At 39.7% G+C, this 20,102-nt stretch overlaps 1 protein-coding gene across 1 annotated transcript; it reads right to left on the bottom strand.

Annotated features, from left to right (window-relative positions):
- Positions 1–637: 637 nt before the first annotated feature.
- klhl4 (kelch-like family member 4) lies at positions 638–19,966 on the bottom strand. Its single transcript, XM_084668949.1, has 11 exons — positions 19,270–19,966; positions 12,567–12,734; positions 11,194–11,330; positions 10,744–10,940; positions 8,334–8,546; positions 7,686–7,872; positions 6,799–7,023; positions 5,352–5,514; positions 4,008–4,220; positions 3,279–3,450; positions 638–3,129 (listed from the first exon to the last, which is right to left on the bottom strand). The coding sequence occupies exons 1-11, from the start codon at positions 19,716–19,718 to the stop codon at positions 3,070–3,072; spliced, it is 2,184 nt and encodes a 727-aa protein (XP_084525075.1). The 5' UTR covers positions 19,719–19,966; the 3' UTR covers positions 638–3,069.
- Positions 19,967–20,102: the final 136 nt, after the last annotated feature.

Genomic DNA, 20,102 nt, shown 5'->3' with positions numbered 1-20,102 from the left:
AACTGAGTTATAAGATTTTTATGTTTGTCTCACTGGTGACTTCTGCAATCCAACAGTGCCCTCTGTTGCTCATTTACAATGTTACACCATGAAGTGTTCATACAATCACGAGTGATAGAACAATGTTTGGAGAGGAAGAGCTGAGCATCCAAACAACTTGATCTCACAGGTTTTTGTTGACATGCATGTGACATAGTAGGAAATTAGCAAACTAGTAACCATACATGGAAAGTCAGTGGGAAGGTACTGCACAGCAAGCTTTGTTTTCATTTACACTGTAGCCATGCTCTCGATTCAGTATGGGTTGGGAAGTAGGGCAAGCAGATGGGAGAACAATCAGCTATTCCACCTCCATCCTCATCACCCCTACCTCCTCACCTTGTCTTCATGCAGGACTGTGTTTTCAATCTTTTGACATGTTCCACTATGCAACAGGGACCTGCCTACCGTGCATCAAGGGGAATGCCACTGCTTAGTCGAAACAGCAAAGACAAAACTTAAAAGTTAACCACTTTAGAGCTTGCTGGGACATGAACAGATCTTCAATGTTCTGGCATAAACGTTTTGGATCGGTATGGGTAATATGTTTTTCATGTTTTAGTCAGTTAGATAGCATATATTTATTACATTCCTTTTGTTTATTTGTTTGTTGGCAATAGTAACAGTATCCGTAGTGAACAAATAACCAAAAAAGTATTCATACATTGTATCATGTTGAATTCACCATGCAATATAAAATCATGATAGAAATCAATATTTTGGCTTAAAGCGTGTCATTATTATTGTTACAAATCATCCTACTCAGAAAGAGTTTCATCATTAATGTTCAACTTTCACAATCACAATGTCTTTCAGTAAATACAAAAAACGATCCTATAAACTAATTCCTGGAGGAATTATGGCCTCTGATGCCACAACACTTCAAAATAGTATAGGTCAGTATAATGGGTAGTTACTCAAAAATTACCTTCTACATAGAAGACCCAAATTACCTGGGGAAAGTAGCTATACTGTAGTTCCGTAAAAGACGAGTTGTTCTCAAAACATGATTTTGTGACTGACAAAACTTTTGAAATGACCTATTTTGACCGTTTTTGGGACACTGTTTAGTTGATTTGTGGAGCCAAGAATATTAATAATATCGAATAAGTTATGAAAATTGTTATTTAATTGACAAGGCTACTTATTTTCAGAAATCACTTATCAAGCCATTGTCATTCCATAACACACCCATACTTCTAGGCTATGTAACTGTAGCCTGGTTCATAATGTATTTATTGCCTACAGTACTAAGCATTTAGGCTGTATCAATTTAGACAGATTTTTTCTGTTTTTGGAGATCATTGGAAAGTTATGGATTTCTTATATTTCTAGTAGTCTGTAACAAGATAAGAATAACAAGAATTCCAAATAAAAAATAAACGTCACTGTTGTTGTTTCTTCATACATATAGACATGTAAAGTCATGTTTGATAGTAAGGGTTAGCATCAAAAGTAGAGCCAAAAGCTTTTCACTCAGTTTGTGTAATCCGGAGATTCATCTGTCCTCCACATCTCCCCCACCACCTTCACAGCATTTGCTGTTTTGTACACAATGTCTCCCATTTGCGCACATACTGTGTGTCCAAGATGGAACATGCTCTGAAACTTAACCATGTTAAAATAGCATCAGCAGTTTGAAGGGAAATGTGAATATAATTGAATTTAACACAGCAGACGTTTTTGTAAATAGGTTGTACTTAACCTAAGGGTTCTGGTTTTGATCCCAGTAAAGTGCTAGCGATTTAGTTTCGCTATTGGGTCCTGGAGTTATTCTAACCTTAGAAACCCTCACCAACTGTAACCCTTACTCTAACCAAACAGACAGTGTAATGCCTAGTTGTAACCACAGAAGCTTAATACCTAAGTGTCATAACTAACTTTCTTCATTGAATCAAAATTACATTATAGGTTACTGTTATTTTGTTCCAATGGGTGACAACAATTTTGACTAGTGTGATTAAATTTTTGGACTTCATGACCTCATGACCAACTGCTAGCACATAACGGGGATAGAAAAGTACAGTGTGTTTATCATTGAATATGTTCCCAATGAAATAAACTGTACATAAACTCATTCCTACACATAGCTTGTGTTTAATTCCTGATAATGGTTTAATGTGTTGCCTCTAACCCTACCAGGCAGGCCCAGCTCTAGAAAGTGTATAAATATGACGTACTTTTGGCAAGCTTGCAAATAACTTTAAATATCAATATGATATACTGCATTTCTTATCCCCACGATTGTGTAAAAGTTTTTTAGGTTTACATGACTAATACAAGCTAATTACTTTGGTGTTATTTAGCTACAACTTCCATCAAGAAACATTTTAGTAAAAGTCCGTTAGGCCATTATTTACAGACTAAAAACTAAGTGTTGAGCAGAGTCCTGTGCATGAGCAATTTCCTCCAATTGGAGACACAAGTAGTGCAATAGCAAACTTAACCATTACAGTGTTCACAGTGGTCCTTCAAAAACACTTAATTCAAGAATAAAAAAAGAACGTATTCACAGAGCATCAGCTAATGAACTCAAATGAAGTAAAGTCAATTCAATCATTTACAGAAGCTTCAAATGTATTAAAATTACACATACTTTCCAAGTGGCTAAAAGAGAGGAATACAAGGGAATTTATAAACCTCAAAAATATATGGGATGAGACAAATATATAATGTCACTTTACTTTATAAATGTAAAACTAATCCTCTGATAGGATGACCAATTTTAAACATAGCTTTATTTGTCCTATGTTTATATTTTACAAAGGATTTCAGACAACCATACTGACAAAAGCATGGCACTGTTTCTTACAAATCGCATCTGTTCAGTATGTTGAGAATTTATGTTGCATTCTTACTAACAATAAAATGTCCAAGTCGTCTGAAAAGCTGTTAATACAAAACAATGCTTGGTGTGTTTCTAGTGTTTTCAAAGTAGAAAAACAAAGAAAAGTGATTCTCAGTGGAGAATCTCCTGCTTGCATGTCCAGTGTAGAGTTTTGTTTTGTACCTCTTCCCAGAATTATTTCCTCAAGGCAGTTTCACTACAACAACACAGGCACCAGCTCTGCCAATGTTGAGCGGCACCTCCTGTTGAGAGACAGAGAAGGTGAATGAACAGTCTGTCTCTCAGTCTCAAACTTTTATGGAAATACAGCAAGAGGGTTGTGAAATTACTTTGTGGCAGAAACGGGAATCAAATTGGCTTTCGGTGTGAGTTCAAACACATCCTGGGTTACCTCAGTCCATTCGTTGTTCAGCGCATCATAGGACTCAACGTTGTGCAGGTAAGACTGACCATCATATCCTCCCACAGCGTAGAGCCTGTCTCCCAGCAGACACACTCCAACAGCGTCTCTGGGGACACTGAGGGACGACACGGTTGTCCATGTGTCCGTCTTTGGGTCATACCTGCAAGGGGCAGACAACGACAAAACCGAGACAGTGGCTATTTTGGAGTCTGAGAGATGAAAGTAACTGTACGTTACAGTACATGATATGCCATGATATTTTAGAACCCAATGAAAATATTTTAGAATAAAAGCCCATAGGACTATAGTGCAGACTGTATATTCATAAATGTCACCAACATATAGATGGTTATTTAGTAAGAAGCTAGTTTCCATGTTGGAAGAAATCATAGTCACTCTTGTAAATATAAACAATGGATTTTGTGACCAACACTGCAGCGATATTAGGAGCTTGAGCATACTGGTTGCAATTTACTATTTAGCCAGCAGAGGGAACTACACACCATACTATGCACTGCATGACGCATACCCTGCCAAGCAATGGCCCAAATATGCTAAAAATTGAGAAGAGAAAATGGTTGGGGTTAAATCTTCCCACCCATTTTCTTGACATGCACCTCTGAATTCCATGTTGCACCAGTGTTGCAAACAAACAAAAAATGTCTGAAACATGCTTTTTTCTTTACCCAGTACGTGTTACATTTTGACATCTTTTACCTCTCTACACAATCGGAGAGTCGAGAGCAGTGATTTGACGCTGGGGCATCATGCCCTCCGACCGCATACAGGAAACTGTTGTAGGTGGCCACACCCACCCCCCCTCGCCGCTTTGCCATGGGCGCGCACATGCTCCACTTGTTGGTGTGTGGATCGAAGCATTCCATGGATCTCAAACATGAGCTCCCATCTCTGCCTCCGACTGCAAACAATCTGGAATATTGTAAAATGTCAGATATGTTACAAAACTGGTTTTACCAAAACCAGCTTTAAAACCAGCTTTGTAACATTTCTAATATATTATGTAACAAATATTTTGTTATCATATTTGTTTCATTTGTTATTATATTCTATCGAACGGTTCATCTTGATGCCAGGTTTTAGGGATTTTTTTAAATAAAAATGAATACGATTTCATCTCAGATGCAGAACTAAGCCTTGAGCGATGCTCATTTCCTTGTCTTTGAAAGCATCGTCCATCAGCAGGGTCATATTATAAGATAATGTATCCTTCCCATGGCCTTTCAGGGAAGTGTAGGCTGAGGAAACAACTTCCTTGTTGTCTATTTTTGACCAAGTTGCAGAAATAACTTTAGGACCTATTCAATGTGAGAATGCTTTGTCAAGTCTCTGTATTTCTGTATTTTCTATCTGGCTCTAGCTGAGGCTCTTAGTGTGAAATGATGAGGACATCCCTGTTTGACTGACCGAGGACATTTATAGGTGTGTGTCAATGTGTCACCATGACTGCAATAATGTTGGTGCTGTTGACACTTGTGTGCTCATATTACTGTGAAACCCACCTACACTGCACTCACAGCAAGAATCGCAGCCCTACCTTACCATAATGATAGCCCTCAGCGGAGTGTAAGTACAGTATGATGTGGATTAAGTACAGAACCTGCCACACTCCACAATAGTAATCACACAGAAATACAGATACTTGTGTAAAGTGTTCACCATAAAATTATAACCCTAGACAGTACAAGTTTGCCTCTTGCTTTGTACACGTGGCTTTGAGGTGACTTAGGAAGGCTCACGTTATGCCCTGCATCAGGGCCGGCCCAAGCCTATAGGGTCTTAAGCAAAATTGATTTGGTGGCTCCTCTGCGTCGCTTATCGTTGCCGATATAAAAAAAAGAATATATATATATTTACATAATACATTAAACTGTATTTTCATTTGCTCTTGGGGGCCCTCTGGTAGTCACAGGGGCCCTAAGCAGCCGCCTAGTTCGCTTATGCCTTGGGCTGGCCCTGCCCTGCATCTTAAGCAGACATCATTTTCCAACGGGTTAGCATAGAGAGTATGAAATAGCCATTGGCTTTAGTTCTGTGACTTACTTCCCATTGAGTGCAGTAACTCCTACGGTACTGCGTGGGGTGGACATGCTGGCCACGTAGTTCCACTGTCTGGCCTGGGGGTCCCACCTCTCCACCGTGTTCAGATAGCTCCATCCATCATGGCCCCCCACAGCATACATAGGACCCTCTAACACAGCAATACCTGTGGCGAGGAGAGTAGATATTTAGTCATTTAGTGGGAAAAAGGAGCGTTGCAAATAATGTAGACGACAAGGTTGTTCGCCTTTCTAACCTTTTTATATTATTTTCCAGTGGGATCGTTTGGGAAATTAATGACTTTTGCTACATAGTTTACTTAATAGCAAAATCACATACAAACACTCCAGACACCGATAAAATGTCATGTTGTTAAACCCCCTCCTCACTACTGTATAATCAATAACAATAGAGGAGGACTGCCATCCAGATTTCTAAGGTATCTTTTTCTTTGACAGTTCCTACAGTACAGGGAGTTCTAACCAGAGGCTATAGAACTCATTTTTAGAACAGCTCGAATAGGCAACAGTACAGATGAGTCATAGCTAGGGAGATATGAAACTCTGAATGTGTTCCGCAAAAGGAATGTAAAATGGATTGTTATTCCCCATGCTGGGGTCACAGAGGGAAGTGGTTTCAACAACAACAATACAAAGGATGCAGTGAAGTAATTGGATTAATATATTGCTGGTCATTTACGTAAGCAGGATGGAAACCATTGTCTTGATGGGGACTTCAAAATGTAAACTCATGCCCTCAACATTATAAATATGTTAGAACCAAATGCTTTTCCCTGAAAATGACATTTTTTACTGTATGACCAGTTGATGTGGCTTTGAAAAACGACAGCACAGCTCTGTCTGAAGCACACAGCGGGTGAACCCCAAGGCCGGGAGAAGGATCCACAGCTTTAGTCAAAACTGTGCACAACGTGAGCAAAATAAGAGAGATATCTGCAACAGTGGAGATCAGAGACCTGCAGGTAATCTATAAGGTGTTATCTCTTGGGCAACCATGCTCACCGCTACCTTCAACCACACAAGGCGAGCGAGTTGAATACTTGACAAGATATCCCTGTTATACTAGTTCAGCTCTGTCCAACTGTGTATCAAACCATTTCTGACATAAAATAGAAAAATATGTGGGAAAAGGCAGAGATAAGTTATCAGAATACCCACCATGACAAAGTAGAAGTAAATCAAGGTCTAAACTATCAATGAATAGCTGTCTAATGAACCGTATGTCATTAGACCTATAAAGAAATGTGCCGTTAGATCTACCATGATAAGTAGAATTTCAAAAATGGTTTTAATAGATTAATAATTGACTGGTTTTTACTATACTTTTAAATTAATGTACATTGTTTGTGTTCTGTTGTATTTACAGATATAACACTGGCACAAGAACCACTTCAAAGTATAAACCTAAAGTAATGAATTCAAAAACAGACCTAAGCCATGCCTGTGTGTTGACATGGGGGGCATTGTGGACCACACTTTGTTGATGGGATTGTAGCACTCCACCATGTTAGATGTCTTGAGTCCATCTCTGCCCCCGACCACGTAGAGCTTGTTATCGATGACCGCCACCCCGAACTGAAGCCTGCGCCCATTCATGATGCCCACCTGTATCCAGGTGTTGGTTCTTAGATCATACTTCTCAATGGTTGTGGAGCCTATGCAGGGAGAATCGTCATTTATCTCTGGTGATCATTTAAAACAAAGCTTGTATGAAACATAAGAAACAGATATAGCGATTCCTTGATAAAATGAAAGAGAAACTTTTAAAACGAGTCAAGCACATCAACTTGTTTGTCTTAAATTGTGAGACTTGTTACTGCTCCACAGTCAATATTATCTACTATACTGAAGTATTCTGCTAATATATATATATATATATATATAATAATATGCTCAATTTCCATTAAATGTGTAGACCCTGTGTGGTACTGCAGGACAGAAGAACATTATAGGCTTGTAGTCTGTAACTGTAAGAGCATGCCCTGACATGTTGACATCACTTCATTACAGGACATCCATCTTCTTAATGGCCACATTGATAAAACCTGTGTGTCTGTAATAATAGTCCTGAGCCATTAAGGAAAAGGACATGTAATGGATTTGGCAAGAGGTGGTCAGGACCGTACAAAGATCAATGACTTGAGACTATATGAGGTGCACTTGCCTTTTTTCTGACTTTACACTTTTGCTACATTTGTTTCATTGGACTTGGTGAACCAAATCAATTGTATATGGCATTGTAAAAAATTTGCACAATTTTCTTTACAATATTCACAAATATTATAATATTGTATAATATTCGGAACTACAGGCTCACCTTTGGTAGCATCCATTCCTCCAACAGCGTAAAGAGCTCCGACAGTGGACTTTCTTGGTTTGGTTCTGGGGCTCTGGAACATTGGGCGACGTTCCGGCAGTAAGTGGTACTTCATAGCCTCCATAAGTAGCTTTTGGCATTCCAGGTCATCTGAAAACATCTTGTTGTTTTCCAAGTCGGCTAGGAGCTAGATTGGAAGAGGAGAGTTATTTAGTGAATGTGCCGAGTATGAAATGGTCCTTGCAGATACAATATGCCTGAGACAGAGGACAGGTGGAATCAGAGGTATGGTAATGAGAGATGAATAATGAACTAAAATCAAAACCTTGTGAGCACAGACAGAATCTATAAACCAAGGCTAGTCTGGCAATGTATTATATTACATGCTATAACCTTCCTTGTAGTTATTTTATGTCAACATGTTCAACAGACTGGGGTCAGATAGATTAATTCAAAGTACTTGAGAAAGCTTGCCTGTTGTAATAAAATCAGTGTTGAATATTATGTTCCTCACAAAGCAACCTCCACCAAGAATGCAGTCTACATGGCTGGGGAACAAAATAAATTACTGGATTTCATAGTCCCAGGTGCTATTTGACCAAGGTTTGGTGTGTGTAATTGTACACCATATGCTGCATGTGTCTGTACCTGTGGGGGTAGAAGGGGTAGACGAATGTTGGCCAGCAGCAGCCCCAGGTCTTGCTGTCGCTGCTGAACGTCGTACCTAACCCACATCATCAGCGCCTGGAAGATGGTCTCCTCGTCGGGGACATTGATGTCATCGCTGGACAGCAGCTTGACTATCTCAGCGGTCGGCAGCAAGAGGAACTCCTGGTTCTGGATGACCTCCAGAAAATGCTCCTGGAACAGAGATGAGGCACAGAAGAACTCAGTTGGTTCTTCTTGTGTCAACGAGGAAACACAAAGCTCTGATTGAGTCTGGGGTTTACCATGTGGACAATGCTGAATATCATCGGTGCAGCTTTGAGGAGTCCACTCAACAAAGAGACTCTCATAATTTAAGTCATTACAGACAAATATCTCTGGCAAAGCCCTAGTGTATGGTACAGTAAATGTAGAAAGGCACATGCAGTTGGTGACTAATCATGGTGTGTGGGTTAATAGAAAGAAGGTAAAGCAGAAACATAAAGAGTTACATTGAAGTAAATGTCCAATGAGGGTTTTGCAGAAAATGAGTTCTGTATAATAGCTACACATATTGCTAAAGATTGATGTCCCATCCACTGGCCCTAAGCTCAAGCAATCGTACAGCTCCGCTTCAATGCCTCTACAAGGACATTGTCCCTGGACACTTTCATTAGAGATGATGCCATATAAAACACTACGCTTTATACTGCTTTGTAATGTTGGACAGAAAAACATAAAGAAGTACAGGGAAAGCCTTGGCCCTGCACCCTTTGAAACAAGCCTTCTGCACATTATTTATCACACAACAGGAAAAACAAAACCCAACGCTCCTTGATGCGAAGTATGTTAACAATTAAGAAAAACAGGAATGCTATTGATCATTAATCTGTAACAAATTACAGTGGCAGATCTGTTGTGGGCAGAGGCTTTAAGAGCTTAACAGTGACAGGCTTAATGGGATGAGGCCCATTCATTGATCCACCGAAGGAGATGTTACATCTCACTGTTTAATATATGTATAGATTTGTTATGTGTAATTACCCTCCTCAAAATGCTGACGAAAAAAATGTATACATGAATTCTACCACACTGCAAACCAGTGATTTCAAAACCATTTAAAGGCATGTACTATTTGAATTGGTTATGTGGGGAACTGAGGATATTCACATTGATCTCTGGTAAGGGATGATTAGATAAGAAAGAAGGAGGTACTTTACAGCAGCAGAATATGTAAACCTTCTATCATGTTATTGATATTATAATACTGTGAAAAACTTGACTCAGAACTGAATATGCTTTGGCTGCTCTTCACCAACACAACAAACATCACATGATTACGTGGGCGTGCTGGTATGGGTAAATGTTTCCAGTCATCTGAGGATAACCTGGGACCTGGTTTGGAACTATGAAATGGCTTCAGTAGGGAAAATTGCACTTTTACAGAAAAAGAGGATGTTCTATGTTCCCCCGACGTGCAAAACCAGGAAAAACAAAGCTTATACAAACAGGGTAGTTCTCTTGGAACCCGAAGGACGAGGGAGAGTTCCAGGAAGTCCCTGCTCTCTCCGTGGTCATTATTGAACCGATTGAACAGGAAGCAGTGGCTCTTGTGCTGGATGATTAGATTAACCTCCTAGTCCTGGAAGGGCCCTGTGCAAACAGGCTGAACAGATGTCCTTCAGGAGATAACTGCTATCTTTCCAAAGTTGTTTCCGTGCTGGTTGAAGACGATATCCGGCAAATATGTGCTATAGATCTCAATATCACCACACAAAATAAATCCTGCGAAAGCATTGGGGAAGTCTATTCTTTACTTAAATAATGCAATGCTCAGTATCTCGAAACAACAGCTATATAGTGTGAATAGATTCATTTCAAGCAGGAAATTGAGCTTTTTTTCCAAATAGCATGTTGTCTTTTTTATCCCTGTCACAACGCCAACTAATCAGAATTTAATGGCATGTTTACAGAAAATAGGAAAATGTGTTGGCTCTTAAAAAAAAAAGAAAAAAAAGCACTGTTTTCATTTTATACAAGTTTTGGTGTGACACAATGCATTATACTTTCAAATGTTTGCTGTTCATATCAATATTTTTAAGTATTTGTGTGTTTTGAAACTTGAGAATACCTAACCCTATCCATATAATGATTAAACACTTACAGTTTAATGGGAAGATGGTGTCTATAATGTTCTAAATAGAAGGTACCAGAGCTATTAATCTGGGCTATCTGTAGCATTAATACAATACATTGCAATATCTCATGCTTAAGAAAATGTATCGACACAATTTAGTATAAATACAGTATACACTAGATGTTTTGATTCACACATGTATAATGTCCTGACATTCTACTTACATGAACAATGTTTACAATTCATGGTAAGACGTAGTGTGTGAATATGTTTTACCATGGTGTAGGTGTGGGCCACATTGAGCAGGTCCACGCATCCCTGGGCATCTGCGAAGGAGCGTATCCCCAGGCAGTTGGAAGGATGGAGCTGCTTCATGAGAAAGTTACAGCAGACCTCAATGACCTGTGAGAGCTGGAGCAGGCAGGCAGCTGCCAATAAACTCTCAATAGTCTCCTCCTTCAGTTCAAGGACACCTGTTCAGTAAAGTAGACAATACCGGTTCTGAGAACACACTTAAAGCATTTGGCAAAAAACAGACAAACAAGAGATGACTAACCCAGAGATCAAAATAAAAATAAAACTGGTCAGTTTCCAAAACATGTATAGTATTACCAAATAAATACAGTTAAGTGTGACATGGCTTTACTGGTCTTTTTAATCATTGGAGCACACAAGAAGCCCAATAACTACTTATGGGACCCAATGAGTGGTTTTACAAGCACTCACCAGTGTAAGCAAAATGAACCAATGATCTCAAGGCATCAGGATCCACACCCTCCATCTTGATTTCCTCCTGTTTTGCCTCTCTCACATCATTGGTAAACATGGCAGCAAAGTAGTCTGAGACCGCACTTAGGACAAGTCTGCATGAATATTAAAAGGGGCAGAGGAACCAACATAAACAATTATATGTGACCATGTTTTATTGTGTTATTTCCTCATCCCTATGGATTTGCCAGTGCCATAAATGCGGTTTCATTTACATTAACAGGAGACATTGGCCATTCTAAACGAGATGTATGTGTTAAGGTTCTAGCGTTTACTGTTAGAGACAGAGACCTGCTGGGTTCTGAAGTTGTTCTAGTGTGCATGAGTTGTGTATGTGAAAAAACCTTTTCAATGATTTTGCAGGTTCTTGAAACATTATTGTTCAATCAGATAAGTGGAATTATCTATAAATTCTTGGAACCAGGGTCGGACTGGTCGTCGGGAGAGTCGGGAGATTTCCCAAACGGCCGGTCAAACGGCCGCGGTATAATCCTTAAAAAAATTAATATATATAGCCTAATATACACGGTCGTGGGCCGGTCTGTGTTTCAAAGTCCCGGGCCCAGTCCAGCCCGGCTTGGAACTATAGATAGATGCACAGTGCCCGTAATGAAGTAGGTGACACACACACAATGAGTCCTGGAGGGCATTATAGAGAGGGCACAGTGCCCATGATGCAGTCAGTAAGTAAGACGCACACAGATTTCTGGAATTATAGAGGTATAGTTCATTGCCCGTCATGCAGCTGGTGATGACAGTTCTTCTCGGTGGCTTTGGTACCTACATTTCTTAGATCACAATTGAAATTCTCAGTTGAAGTACTTCAACCTCCACATAATCTAGTCACTTATGCACATCATGAATGCAATTTCTCATTATTTTAAACAAATTGCCAATTATATGGTGCATTCATGCAAATGATTATGTAGCCTACAATTGTATGCTGTTTCTTGCATTATCAATTGCTTATGAACAAAATGTATTGAACTGTCTTACCCCTACAACCATCTAGACAATTAGTTTAATACAAAAGTCATTACATGCACAATGGTTGAGCCAGTTGTCATACACAGACACAAACAGAGTCCATGCTTTATAGTATAGATGTCTCTGCCTTGTTTGTTGATAAGTAGACCAACGTATGCACAAAGCGTGATCTGTAATTGAAACTGATCCTTAGTTTTCTCCCTGATTTCAGAAAAGCGAAAGATCACACTACTAAAGTTAATCAATGAGCCTATGCCTGTATTGACAACATTATGCTGTTGATCTGTGAACTCTGAAACCAAAAGTGAAGGTGGGTGCAATTCAATTAAAGTTCAGTCACCGACCTGTGGGCTGGGATCTTATGATCTCCTGCGATCAGGAGAACATCACACAGCTGTTTGTGCTGAAGATACGTCTCCATCTTGCGGAAGGTCTGTTCCGCATGGTTCGTAGCCTGGAAGAACTCATCAGAGCAATTGGAGCTCATCCTTGAGTAGCTACTTAGAGTCAACCTGTAAAGAGAAAGAGGAAGAAATGATGGCTTACATGACCAACTAACCTTTGATCCTTTTTAAGATGCTTTAGAAACTCATCTTAAATCTGTATGTTTTTTTGTTTAACTGAAGAATTAAATGTCCCATTACTCTTCAAGACTACATTCAGCTCTTTTTTACTTTCTCCAAACACATCAAGTTTGAGTCAAACTTGAATTTTCATTAAATTAATAAGGACAAATGTGATTCTTAGATTCAAGTTTGTCTACAGTATGTGCATCCTCTTGGTCATTCTGGGCCGAAATTAAAACGGACAAAAAACTCCTTAAATAAGTGGATAAAGACCCAGGAAGTTCCAATGGGACTTGAATACAATCTGGCTAATTCCAGTCGTTGGAGCACAATATGTCTTTTGGACAGATAGGGATTTTGCAAGTGAGCTGGCATCTTCCTCACAGTATTGTGGTAAGGCTGAGCCCCTCTCCCTGAAGGCAGACAGATTACATGCTGTTATACAGTTCCTAAATAATCCCTCCTACTTGTGGAGAAATAACCTAGGCCAGTAACACTGGTGTGTCCTTCACGGAGAATAATCCACTTGCTGACATTTAGGGTTGTTTGTTACACAGCATAAATGGATCAAACTGTCTGGGGGAATTAACTGAAGTCGAACGCTGCCCCTCTTTGGAGAATTATAGTTTTCAAAGTTTTTTTGTTTTTCTCCCGGCAATGCCAATGAACAGCTGTTAACATCTACTGAGTATTGGCTTCATGATTCCAAGCCACACCACTATGTTATAATGCGGTTTATACCATATACATTACTGTAGTTGACTCAAACCAATTTGATGATCTTTTTCAAGTTTTAGCTTACTATTATAAACATGTGCCTTTGACCAAAACAACATTTAAAGGAAAGAAGAAGCAGTGTCCCCACTACGCTTACAAAGACAAACTGCCACAACGTTTCAGCGTAAAACTTTGGTATCTTGATTTTAATCATCATAAGAAACTACTCCTCCATGGGGAATCATTTTTATGACATGTTGTTTCTAACCGTACCCAATAGTTAGGCCTTTATTGGGATGCTTTATGCTAAATACAAGCATAATTTATTGCCCTGTCATGATAATACCCATCTGACTCAGGACTCTTGGATAGGAAAACTGAACAAGACTGAATACGAAATTGGGCAGTAAAATCTAGATGCATTACCTTTGTGACCGCTGCAAGGCATGCTGTAAGGACTTTTCATGCCCACCAATCTCGGGGACACTAATTGCTTTGGTATCACATTCTTGGGAGCAGTAAATTTCTTTGAGGTGTTTATTTTCTTTGGGTATAGGGTTGTTCATTAAGACCCCGGCTGGCCGTTAAATGTAACAGTGAAACCAGAAATACTGTCTCTGACTCCACAGAGAATGCAGTCTAGACAGCACATTACAGTCACAGGTATAAGTTAAACAGTAACTCAGTCTACACATAGGATGTAAGTTTACAAATAAATTCATCAAATAAGATGAGTTTTGAAGAGACCCAGACACTATTCACTCTCACATCCTGCAAGAATGACTTGACTTTCAGAAAGAGACATTAATGAGATTTATCCAAACACCTTGTCTACACACCTTCACGGGTAGCTTTAACACCTGAACCCAACTAATTAAATCAGGGAACAAATCTTTGCAGGCGCATCCAAAATACATCTTAAAGTGTCTGAAGATGTTGTTAGTCCGCTCTTATGCTAATGGTGTTGTTATCTAAAGAAGGCTTTATGGTTTGGGGCCCTGATGTTAGATGTATTTGTCATCCTCGGGGTAGCCTCCAGCAGGAAAGGGCATGAGTCATAATTCCTATTGGGACAGTGAGTCTTATTCTAACTAATGTGTCAACTCCATCCTCGTACGAGCGGGGAAAAACCCTGGGTACAGCGGGAGCTCGCTTTCAAAATGGATTACAGAATCCCCATTGTCCCTCAAGGCAGTTGAGTTGGTTGAGAATCAACGCAGACAAAGACCCATGCAGCATGCCAAGTCCACAATCCACATACAACAGTCTATAATATCCTGCTGTTTCTGTCCTTTTTACCCAATATGTTAGTGTTCAGGATTTGCACATACAGAGAAAGAGGTAAATTCATTCACTTTAAACCCCTCCCCACCAACCAGCAAAACTGACATCTAATCTCTATTCCTGATTCAATTTCTTGTACATCTACATTTGAAACATTTGATAGTGATAAGGAATGTGGGAAAGGCACTGGTAACTGTAGGCCTGTGACTTTAGATGGAGTAATGTTTGATGTTTTGAGGTATCAAGCCCCAAAAATTACCAACCACATGCTTTTTTTCTGTGGTGGCCCTGGAGAAAATTGCTCAAGAGATTTATGGAAATGAGTTATTGCCTCCATGTATCTTTCTCTGCTATTACCAATCCCCATGTGTTGTAAAGAAACCTAGTAAAGTCATGTTGTAAAGTTATGTCAGCATAATTTCACCCCCAGGCGTGATAGATGATGTACTACGTTGCTGGTAAGTTATTGATTCATATTTTGAATATTGAATATAACATCAGGGAGGATGAAAATCTAGGGAGGCTAGAATGTTAAGTGATCAATCAGAGGTTCCAAGAATTAGTGAGATTAATAGATTTGACTGTGCAGGAAGACTGGTGTCAGTTCTCAACATATAAATCAAATGGGCTGGGAGAGGTGAAACACTACGATAGTAACATAGGAAGAGGAAATGTGTTTTTAACAGCTGCTTTTTTTTTGCCGTTAAAGCATAGAGTACTATTTTGCAGTGGTAAGGCCTACAGTTAATTCCTTATAGAGATTTGGAATCCCTTCCCGGAGATTACCTGTGATTATACTGCTGAGGCTGCATCATAATGCCGAGGGAATTTTTCTGGAAAGTGGGAATTTATGTTTAAGTGAAAATTGTGCTGGTCTCAGCTAAATGTTTCCCTCTAGCCAGTTTGTGGATTGAAGTCCAAGGCCTCCAGTATGAGATCTAACGCAGAGCTACAATATGTTACTTACAATTAATCAATGTCTGGTGTAAATTAGAGTCGCCGACAGATTAACACACTTACCTATATATTAAGGTAAGGCACCACTGTTGAAAAAATTGTCAAAAACAAACAAACATTGGATCGATGTGACTAGATTAGACCACATATTTCTCATAGCTCTACTTATGTGATAAGTTGCCCATGGAGTGTATTAGTGCTGAACACATACAGTACATGGTACAATGACTCTTGCTTAGAGACTTGTTGCTCTTGTTGGTTAGTGGTAACTGATTTAATGAATACATTTAAATGTACAAGGTAAAGAACCTTGGTACACATGGTAAAGCAAATTGTCTGTTGAAAGAGGAGAAATAAAATAAGTGAAATTGAAGGGGAACATCGACACAGCATGTGTCTGTCTCTCATATTTTGAATGTTTTTTTATGCCGTCCATATTTTCTACACCAGTACTGCACACCAGCCTCCTAAAGCCAAAACTCTGTTATTCAACTGTGAATGCAAATGATTGAATAAGACTGCTTAGGGGCATTGGTGGACTAAGCTGTGGTCTTTTCTAATTCATATGCATATGAAATACTTGGAAAGCTGTGTCAGGGATTACATTATTGGATTCAAGTTTATTCCAGGAAAATTCTTTGAACCCTATTATACAAGAACATTTGCCATAAGATGCAGTCTATTCTGTTATTTCCTTTGTAGGATGGGAAAGCAAAGGGGCTGATCACAGTGATTTCACTGTCCTTCACTTCAATATACCCTCGAAAACATTGTTATCATAAATAAATTAAGTTGTCAGTGTTGACAACAAACCATGACATAGTATGACATCACAAAAAGTGTACAATAATTTCTTGCTCACAAGGTTGCCATTCCTCAACATACAAAAAGTCAATTTTGTCACTTAATGTATTATGCTTTAACAGCATCTATCTAAGTGTCAGCTACCAAGTCAGACCTTATAAACCTTGTGGTAGGTGAAGGAATCAAGGAATGCTCTGAGTTACAGCTGTTGACAGAGGAAGGTGTGGTCTGTCTCCTACTTCAAGGCAATCGAGAGGGAATTGAGATATCATTCAAACGAACAGCTGCTGACTCTAACCTCTGTTGCGCTCTTTATATGGAGAGGTCAGGGTTCCTATTTCATTTGGGTTGAGCTCCATCATATTTCTTCAGAGAAAGGGAGGTGGGAGAATAATGCACATAACACAAACATATTATTAAGTATGCTGCAAAATATTTAGTAGATTATGTCATATGGGCTTTGAAGGCAAATTGTCATACTTAAAATATACTGTCACAAAAGGATTACATTAATTAAAGTAAAACTTCACCTGAAAATGTATCTTATTAAACAAGTGGACTTTCAGGGCACCAACTCCAATTTACTTTCTATGCTAGTCCCAGAGAATATGATGAACATATTTTGCAAGATTCACGCAACACTTCTGTATTCTACATATAGCCTTGTGAGATTGTGACAAATTACGTGTCAACGATTTATGAAGTGAGACGTAATGGGAGCAACCGGCAGTTGGCGCAAATGAATGTGTATATCGTAGTCACACACACACATCTGCTTTGGCTGAGGATGAACATTACAGCAATAACTTGTAATATAGACATGCTTCACACTTCAGAGCATCGAGGTACATACCGCGGATGATAGGACTAGCTTAACTTCATGTTTACAATATAGTACCAATTCATTAAAAAGCTTACAAATATGTTTCTCACGATTATGTTCCATGTTGAAAATGCTTTGCAACCCAAATGCCATGGTTTACTGATTCAATAAATGCTGTGGTTGAAAAAAATCTCCCTTATTCAATGATTATGTAAAACAGATGCTGACAGCATAATCAATTCATCTGTATAGTAGCAAATGGTGATTTCAATATCTTTCTATGGTTTAAAATATAGCTGCTCATTCATGGAGGCTGTCATCCAGAACCTCCATAGGCTTTTTCTATTTGCATCTCCTCTCATTTTAGAGTTATAGATATATAGAGTCATATATATAGCATAATGTCAAATTATGTTGGGACAAAAGATAAGGATGGGCATGAATTTGATATATATATAAAGTTACATAAAGTATGGTCATAATGTTTGTTCATGTTCTAATGAGTGAACTCAATGACCCGGGAGGAAAAATTGTAACTGGAAACTATTATTAACTGTAAATAATTCCAGCATGGAAGATATTTCCAGACAGTATTTTCTAGTCTGAATATTATTCATGCACGTCTTGTGTTATTTTGTTTATGCACTCATGTTGAGCACATAAGTAGCTATCAATATAGGCCATTGGCTGGTTGATTTGAAGAGCAGCTGACAATTTCATAATAAATCATCATATTTACAGGAGTCGTTTAGGATTATGGAAATTTAAATAAAGATTATCATACTGGGGCTGAAAATAGTTTGTGATGTTGATGATGACGTATCAGGACATACAGAACTCTCTTGTCCCTGAACAAGGAATTGGACAGGCGTTCGTTTGAAGACTCCATCATCCACTAAAGAAAATAGTAGTCAATCTTACACAGGGCCAATCCGCCTAAGTGTGCCAGATAACAGATGAAAGGAGTGAAGTTCTTTTCATCCTGGTGACAGGTGCCTTTAGTGCACCCCAGACATCACACAACCTGCTCCTACAACACCTGTTTACCTCCAAGAACCGCGCGAGATCACACAGGGGAAAATAAGATGCCATATGAACAGACCGCATAAAAAAACAGCTAAAGTATATGAGGGCAAGAGGAGGATGTCGGCATTGGAATGGATTCTAGTGGTCAAACCGCTGAATGTGGGTTTCATGTGAACTGTGGTATTTGCTCTGGTGTGGATAATTAATGCGTTTGCTCTTTCCCTCTCTTCTGCTTTCTCTTTTAAGCAACCTGCACCAGTGTTCTGTGACGTAATGGTGTTCTTCCTGTAACCACTTCTTACTCTGGTGGGTGAATACATTCTGTGCAAAAAGATGTGCAACTCAGTAGCTGGGTGACATCATGAATAACTCTAAAGAGCTACTGTAGCTTCTAATAGTAACACGTTATCTGCAGAAGAGCATAAAGTAACATGCGAAACCTTGATGTCCCTCCAATGAATAATTTAGAAGATGTTTTATTGGCTTGCCTAGCTAAGCCCAATGAACACTAAATAAACTATCCCCAGGTGAGGGATGGGGACAGCTGCTTCACTAAAGTTAATTGGAAAATGATAGCTTCATGCAACTAACTGGTTAATTACTGAGACAACTTGCAAAACATCATACGTACATACAAGTTCAACGTCGGTATAAAAAAATCTGGTACGTGGCACAATTCAAACGCCTGATCAAATAACAATTGGTAAAGTAACTCCTCAGATTGTATAATTAAGAATCAGAACACGAGCCCATGAGTTATTCTTTACCATCACTGACAACAAGGTGTTATTTTCAGAGAAATCTATATACTCTCCTTTAGGACATCTAACCTGTCTCTTCCCAAGTGAAATTCCTTGAGTAATGTCGTACCTTTCCCCTGCTTCCACCTCGGAGAGGTCCTCTGTGTTGCTATTCACATTCTCCAGGTTGCTCTTGGCTTCCGCCTCCTCAGTGTTGTTGGAGGAATCACCTCTTTTTGGAGCCTCCTGGCTGGCTGCCAGGTGGTAGATGGGCCTGTGCAGGTTGTGCCATGATTGACGGCCTGCCCTGACACATACAGGTGTGGGACCAGGAGTCGGCACCAGGATACTATGGACTGGACTGTTGCTGCTCTTCCGGAGCCCACCTCTGTCCCGGGAGTGACTCTTGAGCCGACTCTGGACTGGTGTGCCCCTGTGGTCGAAGCCCTCTTGCTGGATGTAAGCTCCTCCACCTCCGCCTCCCCCTCCAGCAGAACTCTGGGAGGAGTGACTGAACCAACGCCAGCGTAACCTGAGGATCTGCTTCACGTCAAAGTCCTTCTTCCCCGACATGGACATCCTTTCTGTTTGGAGATGAGGGCAGTCGAATGCAGGTTCCCAAAAAAAACATGGAGAAAAAGCCGCTCTGGATTCAGTGTCACTGTGCCTTTCTATTGTGCTCCTTTACCCCACTGCTCTTTTTTTAGAGGGCATAAGCTAAGACCATGAACAGTCTCTGCAGCTTTTGTTCTGTGACCGAGCTTATCTTCCCTCCCTCTAACTCTCTCTCTCTCTCTCTCTCTCTCTCTCTCTCTCTCTCTCTCTCTCTCTCTCTCTCTCTCTCTCTCTCGTTTTCTTTCTCGCTTTCTCTCTCTCGCTTTCTCTCTCTGCTGCTGTTTCTGCCTCTGCCGCTGCTGGGGCTCGGTTAATGCACATGCATGATATACGCTGTATTGCTTTGTC

This window comes from Hypomesus nipponensis, chromosome 1 (genome assembly GCF_054491055.1).
Source record: "Hypomesus nipponensis isolate SF chromosome 1, ASM5449105v1, whole genome shotgun sequence".
Lineage (NCBI taxonomy): Eukaryota > Metazoa > Chordata > Actinopteri > Osmeriformes > Osmeridae > Hypomesus > Hypomesus nipponensis.
Note: the sequence above shows the minus strand (reverse complement) of the source record. Positions and strands in the feature narration are given on the sequence as shown.